The 12,733-nt window shown below is 37.3% G+C and overlaps 1 protein-coding gene across 2 annotated transcripts in view; it reads left to right on the top strand.

The window, feature by feature from the left end:
- The window catches only part of ANLN (anillin, actin binding protein), a 70,072-nt gene that overhangs the window by 14,938 nt on the left and 42,401 nt on the right, over positions 1-12,733 (top strand). For both annotated transcript variants that reach the window (XM_004454262.4, XM_058296777.1), the window contains exons 6-12: positions 3,235-3,425; positions 3,730-3,837; positions 9,257-9,383; positions 10,219-10,329; positions 11,030-11,262; positions 12,009-12,154; positions 12,392-12,539. In XM_004454262.4, coding sequence (XP_004454319.2) covers positions 3,235-3,425; positions 3,730-3,837; positions 9,257-9,383; positions 10,219-10,329; positions 11,030-11,262; positions 12,009-12,154; positions 12,392-12,539 — 1,064 coding nt within the window. The remainder of the gene's footprint in view (positions 1-3,234; positions 3,426-3,729; positions 3,838-9,256; positions 9,384-10,218; positions 10,330-11,029; positions 11,263-12,008; positions 12,155-12,391; positions 12,540-12,733) is intronic.

Raw genomic sequence — 12,733 nt, 5'->3', positions numbered from 1 at the left:
CGGAATCTGTGTCTCGTTTTGTTGCATCCATCTTGCCTTGTCAGCTCTCTATGTGTGTGGTATCACTCCTGGGCAGGCTGCACTTTTTTCTCACTGGGCGGCTCTCCTTACGGGGTACACTCCTTGCAGCAGGTGGGGCTCCCCTATGCGGGGGTACCCCTGCATGGCATGGCACTCCTTGCGCACATCAGCACTGCACGTGGACCAGTGCACCACACGGGTCTGGAGGCCCGGGGTTTGAACTGCAGACCTCCCATGTGGTAGGTGGACACCCTATCCATTGGGTCAAATCCACTTCCTCTGTTACATTTTAACAGTTTAAATATGCTTTTTCTAAGATGACCATGCTAGATACTTTTTTCTATCCTTTCTGATGCAGCCAAAGCATATACAACTGGAAATAACATTTTCTTTTTTTTAGGAGGTACTGGGGCTTGAACTTGGGACCTTGTACATGGGAAGCAGTTTCTCAACCACTGAGCTATATCTGCTTCCCTGGAAATAACATTTTAGGGACATAATGGAGAAACATTCTTGTAACCAGTATGCAGAGCATTGCTTCTCAAATTTCACTATGAAGACATCCCTCCTAGCAAAGGAAAGTGAATGCATATAGAAATGAATCCACTACCAATTATACCTATATATGTGTATATTGTGTGTATAAATGTATGTATATGTGTGTATAAATATGAAAGTTCAAAATTTCTTACCATGATAAATTGATGGTCCTGGAAGTACCATGTTCATCTGGCGATGATTTGTACCTTTTGGCATTCCCCTGCACACTGTTGGTATGGTTCAAATAAATGGTAATAGAGTTTTCTTTAAATTATATTCTTTTTCTTTACATTTGCTTTTGCAAAGACTACTTTAATTCCAAGTTATAAATTCTTAAATACAATTTCTCCAGAAACTGTAGTTGATCATAAAGAGGAAGTAGAAAGGAAGAGTGAGAAAGGCATTAGTTATAGAGTTTAGTAGAAATCAGCAGTCAGCTCTCAAATGAGAATAAGCCAGCATGATAATTGGAAACAGTAGCAAGATCTTCACATGGAATAGGACTAGTTATTCCCAATTTTCTAAAACACTTAACGCCTACATAAGGCATACTGCTTATTCTTTTTGGCTACTGAGTATATCTATGATCACTAACAGGGCCTCAGAGATATTTACTTTTAAGTCTTTTTTTTTTTTTAGGAGGTACTGGGAATTGAACCCAGGACCTCATACATGGGAAGCTTCTGTGATGCTTCTATCCTTATCAGTGGCACCAGGAATCTGTGTTTCTTTTTGTTGCATCATCTTGTTGTGTCAGCTCTCTGTGTGTGCAGCGCCATTCTTGTGCAGGCTGCACTTTCTTTCGCACTGGATGGCTCTCCTTACGGGGCGCACTCCTTGTGCGTGGGGCTCCCTTATGCGGGGGATACCCCTGCGTGGTACGGCACTCCTTGCGCGCATCAGCACTGTGCGTGGGCCAGCTTCACATGGGTCAAGGAGGCCCAGGATTTGAACCACGGACACCCTATCCATTGGGCCAAGTCCACTTCCCTCTTTATATTCTTAATGGACTTTTTTTGGAATGTGGGATGAAGTGTTAATAAGAGACTTGTGGAGTCTTCAAATTATGGCCATGGATCAAATCATGCCCTTTGCCTGCTTTTGTAAATGAAGTTTTATTGGCACACTGCCATGCTCATTTATATATTTTTTGAGGTTGCTTTCATCCTATAGTACAGGGTTGAGTAGTTGTAACAGAAGTCATATGACCTGCAAAGCCCCATATAATTACCTTCTGGATTTTTATTGAAAAAGTAGATGTAGCTATACCTCTTTACATAATACAACCACAGGTTCCTCATGAAGAAGATGACATGAATCTCATTTGCCTTACTTTAAGTGTATTTTGTACTATTTCAAATGAGTATGGTTTTAAGATTTTGTAAATCAAGATCTTTTTTTTTTTAAGATTTTAATTTTTATTTCTCTCCCCTTTTCCCCCATTATCTGCTCTCTTGTGTCCATTCGCTGTGTGTTCTTCTGTGTCTGCTTGCATTCTTAGTGGCACTGGGAATCTGTCTCTTTTTGTTGTGTCATCTTGCTGCGTCAGCTCTCCATGTGTGTGGCGCCACTCTTAGGTGGGCTGCGCTTTGTTCACAAGGGGAAACTCTCCTTGCGGGGTGCACTCCTTGTGCGGGGGGTGCCCCTGCGTGGCATGGTGCTCCTTGTGCGCAGCAGCGCTGCATGTAGGCCAGCTCACCACATGGGCCAGGAGGCCCTGGGTTTAAACCTTGAACCTCCTATATGGTAGGCAGATGCTCTATCAGTTGAACCACATCTGCTTCCCAAGATATTTCTTTGATATAGTGAATAATCCCAAATTTTTCTTCTGAGGGGGATAAAGGGAGAAAAATCACTGGATTTTAGGAAGCTAAACTTCCTAAATTTACACTGCTAAATGATGTTATATATTTGAATGCGGTTAGAAGAGGAAATTTTTGGTTATATATATGTTACCAGAATAATATTGTTAAAAAACCATAAACTGTACAACACGAACCTAATGAACCCTAATGTAAACTATGTACTAAATTTAATGGTGTATTTATAATATTGTTTTGTCAGTTGTAACAGAGCTACCACACTAAAGCAAAGTGTTAATAATAGGGAAAACTATGTGTTTGTATGTGCGTGTTTTGGGGGGATTATATAATAGGAACTCTGTACTTTTTGCATGATTTTTCTGTAAACCTACACTTTCTCTAATTTAAAAAAATGCAATAAGGAAAAAGCAAGATAAAGTAAAATGGGCTGTAGAAATGTAAGTAGTTTGAAGTTATAATAGCCAGGATATTTGGTAGTTAGGGTAGATTTATTAATACATATATGGTCAATTTTTAATCATTTAGGCTCCAATTGTTCAGTTTGAGAGTTATGTAATCCCCACTGTCCTCTCATCCTACCCCCTCCTTTTTTTTTTTTTTAAAGAACTAAACCCTTTAAATAAATTTTAGGACATGGAATTAAATAGAATAGTATCATAAAAATTTTTTGCTTTTTAGCTGTTTTTAAGCTTTACTTTCTGAATGAACATTCCTAGGACAGTAGGTATCATAACTTAAAATCAAAGCATTTTAGAGTTGTAATGGATTTCAGAACTTTCTTCTTAGAAATCATCTTCTTAGAAATCACATTTGAAAATGTGAATAGCCTCTAAAAATGTGTTTTCTATAGGAGGAGCAGGGATTAAGCCTTTCCTGGAACGCTTTGGAGAGCGTTGTCAAGAACACAGCAAAGAAAGTCCAGTTGGTGGCACACCCCATAAAACCCCCATTATCACTCCAAATACAAAGGCCATCCAGGAAAGATTATTCAAGCAAAATGCATCTTTATCTACGACCCATTTAGCGCAACAGCTCAAGCAGGTATGACTACTGCAATTAGCATTATTCTTTACATGGTTTTAGCATAGAAACTAGAAATGGAAATGTGAATTTTGATGCTAGTCTTTTTGAGTGAGATAAATAGCATCTTGTTTCTCTGTATCACTTAATTTCAAATTGAAACTATTACTGACCTGTATTCCACATGTATTCCACATGTATTATGAATTTTATCTTAAAACTGAAGACAAAGAATAGTCTTCTTTGTGATTTGTAATAGTGTTTGGCTGATATTCTTAAACATACTACTGGCTCTTGTATAAAATACAGCTTTTGATGGGTTTAGGAGCGTGAAAAAGAGCTAGCATGTCTCCGTGGCCGACTTGACAAGGGCAATTTATGGAGTGCAGAAAAAGGCGAAAACTCAAGAAGCAGACAACTAGAAACCAAAAAGGTAAACAAATATAAAAATGAATTTGGTACCAAAATACTGGTGAATTCTAACTTGTAGTTCTCTATTGTAAAATAATTCTTTATATGCTTTCCTGTTCCGATTTATATGCTACTTTCCATACAATAAACTCCTTAAATGTTCATACCATTTCTTCTTTTGTCTTGTGATTATGCCCATTTCAACGGATTCTATCCATATTTGCTGATGGCCTCCTTAAAGTTAAGTTTTAAAGAATTCAAGTTTTAAAGAATCAATCAGTCAGTTGATTACAGATTTCTTTTTAATATCCTCCTTAGATACTAGTTCTAAAATGTTTCTTGGAATCTACTTTGCTCATTGATGATTTATATAACTCTTCCTAACTCACACATTTTTAGGCTTTTGGTAATCCTTTCAGTTACCAAATACCTCCTCAGATTTCTTATCATCCTTGTATTATTTCCTGTCAAATTTCCTTCATTGGCCATCAACAAAAATTCCTACTTGTAACTGTAAACTATGTTCTATTTATTTAGCAGACACTTACATTCCTGCTGTATACAAAGTCTGGGTTAGGGTGTATTTTTAAGCTAAATAATAGAATTTGTAGTGGCTATGTAGAAAGTAGATGAACAATAAATTTAACCAGTATTCTTTGAGCAAGATCTACTTGCTTTATTTATTTAGATTAATTCTTTTGGCTATCCCTTAACAAAATCATGTTTCTTAGAGTTCTGACCTCAAGCCTTTTTTCTTTTCACTTGCCCTGGGACATTTCCTCCCCATATCTCTAGCTTCAGCCAAGCCCCGAAATGCTAGTAGTGTTCATATCTGCATGCAGATTTCTCTCCTGAAGGGGGGTGGTGTGTGTGCGTGCAATGGACACTCTGTGCTTTGCTGTACTCTCCGCCTTGGTCCTAGCACACACACACATCTGGTGAAACATTGTCTAAATCTGTCACCAAGCTGCCTTGTCCTCGACTTTTCTCTCTGTCTTTACCTTAATCATTATCTTTTTTTTTTTAAGATCTTTTTATTTCTTTCTTTCCCCCCCGCCCTCGCCCCCGCCACGGTTGTCTGTTCTCTGTGTCTGTTTGCTGTGTGTACTTCTTTGTCCGCTTCTGTTTTTGTCAGCAGCATGGGAATCTGTGTTTCTTTTTGTTGGCGTCATCTTGGTGTGTCAGCTCTCCGTGTGTGTGGCACCATTCCTGGCCAGGCTGAGCTTTCTTTTGCACTGGGCAGTTCTTCTTACAGGGCTCACTCCTTGCACGCCGGGCTCCCCTACGCGGGGGACACCCCTGCATGGCGCGGCACTACTTGCGCGCATCAGCACCGCGCATGGGCCAGCTCCACACGGGTCAAGGAGGCCCGGGGTTTGAACCGGGGACCTCCCATGTGGTAGACGGACGCCCTAACCACTGGGCCAAGTCCGTTTCCCGTCTTTGCTGGGATATTTTTGATTACTGATTCAATCTCCTTAAATGTGAAAGGTGTGTTAAGTTCTTGTATTTCTTGTAGCATCAGTTTAGGTTGTTTGTGTATTTCTAGGAATTTGTCCAGCTCATCTAGATTGTCTAGTTTGTTGGCATACAGTTTCTCATAATATCCTCATATAATCCTTTTTATTTCTGTTGGGTCAGTCCTAACTTTGCCCCTTTCATTTCTGATTTAATTTATTTGCATCTTCTATTTTTCTATGTTTATCTAGCTAGGGCTTTGTTAATTTTATTGATCTTCTCAAAGAACCAGCTTTTGATTTTGTTCGTTTTTGCTATTGTTTTTTTGTTGTTGTTTTTTTTTTGTTCTCAAGTTCATTTATTTCTGCTCTAATCTTTATTATTTCTTTTCTTCTGAGTGCTTTGGGAATGGTTTGCTGGTCCTTTTCTGGTTTCTCTAGTTTATTTAGATTTTTAATTTCTAGCTTTCTTCTTTTTTAATATAGGCATTTATATTTCCCTCTCACAATTGCCTTCTCTGTATCACATAAATTTTGATAAGTTGTGTTCTCATTTTCATTCATCACATTATATTTACTGATTTCACTTGCAATTTCTTCTTTGATCCACTGATTTAGGAGTATGTTGTTTAGCCTCCATGCTTTTGTGACTTTACCTCTTTTCTGTCTGTTATTGATTTCTAGTTTCATTCCATTAAGATCTGAGAAGGTACTTTGTATAATTTCATACTTTGTATAATATTTTTATTGAGAGCTGCATTGTGACCTAACGTGGTCTATCCTGGAGAAAGATCCATGGGCAGTTGAGAGGAATGTATAATACACTAAGTGGGTACAGCACTTCCATCCAGTTTTGAAATAGGAGTTGTTGTGACTTGGTAAAAGCAGTTTCAGTGAAGTGGTGAGGGGTAGATGGGGTTTATGGTGAGTTGAGGAGAGAGTAGGAGATGAAGGATAGAATTTATGAGTATAGGCAATTAGAAATTTAGTTCTAAAGGTGAGGAAAGAGGTAGATGTGAGTGGAGGAGAATGAAGAAATGAAGTGTGATTTGTGTTTGTTTTCTTTCTGAGGAGACTTAGTCACTTTTTAGTGTCAATGAGAAGGAGGTAGTAAAACTTAAGAGGTTGAAGATAGATAGAGGTGATAATTGATGGGATGGGGATAAATCACTGAAGTGAGGGAATGAAATTCAGTACACAGTGAAGGCAACAGGTTTGGACAATCTTCTGGTGTGATAAAAAGGAAGAAGGAAAGTAGTGTGTGGAGGCTGGTACTCCAGAGCTGTGGTGGCAGAAAATTGATGAGTTTCTGTTTTGTTCATCCTTAGGAAAGGGGAAGTAATGAGTGAAATACTGGAATACAGAGCTTTCTTGGAAATAGATTGGGGAATAGTGTGTTTATACTCAGATGGGGCATGAGACTTTAAATTTATAATGGAACCAAACTACACAATTGTAAGATTTTTCTTCAGGTCTGTCCAAATAGTCTGGATATAAACATGGAAAGGTTGGGTTGGAGTTTTGCCAGACAAGAGGAATGGAAGTATGGTTGAGGTGAGGAAGTTGAAGATATTGCTAAGATAAAGTAAAAGTGAAGGGTCATGAGGTCTATCCTAGATGGAGGTGTAAGAAAACAGGTGGGGGTAGATAGGAAGAAAAACATCAAATGACCAGTGGTCCCCATGAGGCCAAAAATAGGGTATGGTAGGAATACTTGAGTAGGAGAACTAGAGAGTTTGGAGGTGTGGTTACAGTGAGATGTTTCAATTTAGGATTTCAGAGATGAAACAGATATCAAATGATGGCTAAATTTAGAGTAGTGGCCAAGGTCTTTGGAGATGAAATGGTCATGTAACTGAGAGGCCAGTGTGTTGTTTAGATAGTCCTTGTGGCTACCTCTGTCACCCAGATCATGGTAGGTCTTGGACCTAGAGAGTGTTCGGGGAATTCAGGGGAATGACTCATGGGTTATTATAATTGATAAGGAGTTAGGGTGAAGGGTGAAGTTAGGGTGAAGCAGGCAGTTTGAAACTCAAGGGAGTGGAAGCTTTTAAAAGAGGATTGATAGTAGCATGAGAATATTATTAGAGACTGAAAAGGAGGCTGTCCCTGATGTTGTCAGGGTTTGGGGGAGAGAACCAACTTTATTTCTGAGTTTTGTAGTTTAAGTCATGTCTTCACAAGAGAGCCAGTTTTCTCTAAGGGCCAGAAAGTGGAAGAAATGTTTAAGTGAAGAGGATGAAGATGTAAGAGAGTTTGTTTCCCATGAAAGAGGATTCTTTGGGCACACTAAAGGGTTCTTGGAGACAGGGATGCAAGAGGAGTTTGGCTTAGGGAGAGAAAGCACAGAGCAGTGTGGATGAAACTGGTGGAAAAGACTGGTGATAACACGGTGTTATTACAATCATTAATACTTATCGAATGCCTGCAGTACACCAGGCCTCTGATAGACACTTTTTAGTACATTATATCATTTAATCCTTGTAGTAGTCATGTAAGTTAGATAATAATGCAATTTCCCTTTTTCTTGGTGAAGGACTAAGACTTAGTTCGGTAAATCACTTGACCAAGATAGTACAGAGGGTAAGTGGCAAAACCATGGTTTTAACCAGACCATCTGACCACAGAGCCTACTCCTTTGACTTTATTCTTGAGCAGTGATCCACAATAACAAGAATGGGGAGTTTATTTGGCATTAAATTCTCTATGCTATCATTTAATGTAAACCTTTGGAAACCAGTATGGTTGCTTCCCATTGCTACTAGTTATTTGTTCATTTACTCAACAAACATTTGAGTGCCTATTGTATATGGGGCATCTAAGCTTTTTACTTCCTCCCAAGATATTCTTAGCCCGTTCTTCCCATGTCTGACATGCACTTGTCCTATCTTATTTTTCCCCTCCTCAAACTCTTTGCCCACTCTTAAAACAGTCTGCAGTACAGCCTGCATAAAAATTATGGCACACTTATATGTACTGACATTGACAGATGTCATGACATACTATGTGTGTAGGGAGAAAAAACAGCTTATAAAATAATGTATATAGCATGATACTATTTCTTTCCAAAGATATATAACATATAAATGCATTAAAAAAAACAACAACCCTGGAAGACACAGCAAGAAAACAAAACAGTCCGCAGTACAGCATTTGATAGTTTACTTTTTCATCAAAGGCTTCTTCTAACTTGAGACAATATGTTCTAGAACTAGCTTTGGATCGAGCATACCTGGGTTTTCATACTGGCTCTACCACTAAGCAGCTGTGTAGACAAATTGCTTAACTCTTCTGTGTCACACTTTTTTCAAGTAAATGGAAATATGTAACGGTGCCTAACTTCTAGAGTTACTGGGACGATTAGGTGGTGAGGCAGTAGACTTAAAGTACTTATAAAGGTGACTGGAACATATTAAGCCCTGTGTAAGTATTAGTTGCTATTATTCTTATTATATCTATTTTATTATATCTACTATCACTTTAATCTTGTGATCAGAGCCTTTTCTAAAAGAAACAAATATTTTTCTTTTGAAGCCTTGCAAATAATCCAAAAAGACTCAAAAGAGAGATTTTTTTTCCCCTTCTCCTTTCTGTTTTTCTTCCTTTCTTCAAACCTCTGATCTATTTCTGCCCTTCTTTGTTTACTTGGAATTTTACCCATTAAGTAACTGATAATTAAATGGTATCCTGAGGTAGAAACTGTCACCAGATATTATAGGTGTTGGTTGAAATAAGTGACATAAGGGGAATTGTTTGTCCCCTTGTGTGGCTTTCACTTTAATTGGTTTACCTAAAACTGAACTCTGATGAGAATTTTCATTCTCTCTTGCCTTATAGTCTCTAGAAAACATTTTACATACTGGGAATTAGTAAGAATGTGAACAAACACTGAGGATCTGTGGCGTTCTAAACATGTATGGCCTCTTTCACATGATGAAATCTACAGTTTAGAGAAATACTTCTCTTTTCATTTTCTTTTTGTAGGAAATTAATGGTCAGAACACTCCTCTCAAAAAACATCAGGTTGTTTCAAATACCCCATCACTTCCAGTAACAGAAAAGGTGACAGAAAATCAGATACCAGCAAAAACTTCCAGTAAAGAACCTGCAGGTCAGTGTTTTCTATTTCTCCTTCACTTACCATGTAGCTGTCTCTGTCTACCATAGTTTTCTTTGAGATTGGAAAGCAGAAATGCTGCTCTGATGTGAAAAGATCTGTTTCTTCATGTCTATGCATCTCATAATTTCTAGCCATGCAATATGTGTTTTCCTAGTTCTCTTTTCAGAATGAGAATTCATACACTGTATAAGAGAGTAAAAGGTACTACAACTTTTTTTTTTTTGGGTAGGGGGAATTCAGTAATATCTCTGTATTATAAAATGTGCATGCCCTTTAATTCAATTTTTCTGCAAGTATTTCTGTAAGGTGAATTCCTAGAACTAGTGTGCACAGAATATATACAAGGAGATGCATTGTAGCTCTGTTTGTAGTAGTAATAACACTAAAATGATCTATGTGCCCATCAGTAGAAGACTGCTTAAATAAATTGTGGTAAATCCGTGTGCCCAAACATGTAGCTGTTTATGAGAATAAAATAGCTTTGTTTGCAATGACATAATATATCATGGACACTTTTTTAGAAGTGAAAAACAAATTGCACAACAGCATGTATAGTATGATCACCTTCTGATAAAACAAAAAAGACCTATACATATGCATGCATAAGGAGAAATCTGAAAGAACAAACAATAACCTGGTAATATTGGTGTCCCCTTTCTCTGTCTTGGTGGGGTGGAAGAGAGAGATGGGACAGTTGAGAGAGGAGAGGCTTTTGGATTTACATTTCTAGATTTGAGTATTTTAAAACCAATGTAATGTTTTATAGTCAGAGAAAAAGAACTGTAAGTTTCCTTAGCTGAAAATTATGGTCTTAATTTTCTTTTAGGTTTCACTGAATGTGAAATGACGAAGTCTAGCCCTTTGAGAATAACATTGTTTTTAGAAGAGGATAAGTCCTTTCAAGTAACATCAGAACCAAAGGTTGAGCAGCAGACTGGTTGGTTTTTATTCTTTATTTCTTATTAACTTTGGATACACTCTCAGAAATAAATATATTGGTAGAAGCACATGTTCAAATATTCAGTGTTCCTATATTTCAGAATGTCTTATGATTTTATAATACTCTACTTTTTATACTGCCAACAGTTACCTTTAGGTCACAGACCCCTGTGAAAATCTAATTAGGCTATAATTCACTTTCATGGGGCAAGGAAATGTGTCACCCTCTCATGTTCTGCATATACTGATAGAGCCATTACTGTCCTTGAACCCTATCTGAATCCTAGGTTAACAATCCCTGCCCCAAGTGACATTAATATTTTCCATTATTGGCTGCCGTGTTAAAAAGCGGTTTCCAAACAACAGAGAAAGCAATTTAAAAGAATATTTTTCGTAACTCTGAAGGTTTTGGCTACTATCCTGCAATTTGAGTTCTGAGTTAATTTTCTTAAACCCAAAGCATTGAATCAGCTTTTGATAGACCCAAACTTCATTGCTTAGAAAATGTTATTGGAACTTAGAAAATTACTTGGGTTTCATCTATTAGTAATACTATAATCTTGTTTGTTTAGGAGGTGCTTTCTCTTAGGAGTTTTTTCTTGTTTATGCAGTAAGCATATGAATGTTAGGTCTTCTCTGCTACCCCTCCCATTCTTAAAGGTCTAAGTCACAGTACCATCTATTTAATTATTTTTCAGAAGTGGTACGTGAAATTGTGATGAATGTGGATGATGATGATGAAATCAATAGTTCAAAAGTAATTAATGACATCTTTAGTGATGTCCTAGAGGAAAGTGAACTAGATGTGGAGAAGAGTCAAGCGGAGATGGATCCAGTAGACACAGAAAGCAATGAGGAAGATGCACTGAATATCTCGTCAATGTCATTACTTGCTCCATTAGCACAGACAGTTGGTGTGTTAAGTCCACAGGTAAGAAAAGACCAAATGTAAACAAACCTGTGACGTAAAGAAGCCATATAATTTTGGAACTACTCTTTTTGTTGTTGGTAGATAGGGATTTGGTATTTTCCAAACCTTACCTCAATTCTCTGCTTAAAAGAACCTTTCAGTATCTTCTTTTTGTCCTTAGATTTTTTTCCTTTGATTTTTAATTTTTTAAATTTTGATTGACGTATATCATTCATACATGATTGTCCTTAGACTTTAATCCAAACTTTGTAAGATAAGGCCAGACATTTGGGCTCAAATCCTGGTTCTGCTATTTATCGTGTATTTTATTGGGCATGTTACTTAACTGCCCAATACTAATTCTGTCGTAGTTCCTCATCTGTTGAATAAGTCCCTACAACATAGGGCTGTTGTGGGTTTTAAATCATAGGAGTATAGTAGTACTTAGTGCCAGTCAAATAGCTAACATTAAATGAGAGCTAGCTACTATTATTAGCTATCTCCCTAAATTGAATTAGTATAGCTCTGCTTGGAAATTGATTTAATTAGGAATATCATTTTTAAAGAGTAACACATGTAGGCTTTAGCTGTCTTGGTATTTTTAATTATTTGCTTTTAAGAACTTATTTTAGTTTGCTTGATTTTACAATAAATCAATTGATTTATTGAATGTTTATTTCATAATAATAATGAGAAAAATTCATTCAGCTTAGAGTGAACTTTAATTGTCCATAAGTTCTACTAATACCTGGTGTGCTTCCCTGCAGAGTTTAGTTTCCTCACCTAGATTGGAATTGAAAGACACTAGTATAAGTGATGAAAATCCAAAGCCAGGAAAATTCCAGAGAACTCGTGTCCCTCGAGCTGAATCTGGTGATAGCATTGGTTCTGAAGATCGTGACCTTCCTTATAGGTAAGGGTATTTTTGGAAAGTATTCTCTCACTAAGGGTCATAATTTCGATTCTTGGCATAACAAGTTGTGTCACAATTTATAATTGTAGTGTATACATGTAATTAATCTGTATAAAAGTTTCTCTTTCACCGAATGGCATTTTCCATTTTTGTGGACTTCTACTGATATGCTCAATAAAGAATAGTGCTTGGTATGTATTGCTATATTTCTAATAGAGTATAACTTACTTTCTGAAGCATTGATGCATATAGAACTCAACGATTCAAAGAAACAGAACGTCCTTCGATAAAGCAGGTGATTGTTCGGAAGGAAGATACTGTATCAAAATTGGACCATAAGAAGAATGCCTTTCCTTGTCAAGTTAATATCAAACAGAAAATGCAGGTATGTACTTCTGTGGAAAGGGGATTAAAGTGTTTCCTGCACCAGATTGTGAACTCCTTGAAGACAAAAAGTCAACCTTATTCGTTTCTGTGCTGTAAGTGACTGGAACAGTTCTGATTCAAAGGAGATCAGTTTAAATCACTTTGAATTCACTTGAATTTCAGAAAGCTCCTCTTTATTGGAAAAGATGGGAG

This window comes from Dasypus novemcinctus, chromosome 5, assembly GCF_030445035.2.
Source record: "Dasypus novemcinctus isolate mDasNov1 chromosome 5, mDasNov1.1.hap2, whole genome shotgun sequence".
NCBI classification, from domain to species: Eukaryota; Metazoa; Chordata; class Mammalia; order Cingulata; family Dasypodidae; genus Dasypus; species Dasypus novemcinctus.
Note: the sequence above shows the minus strand (reverse complement) of the source record. Positions and strands in the feature narration are given on the sequence as shown.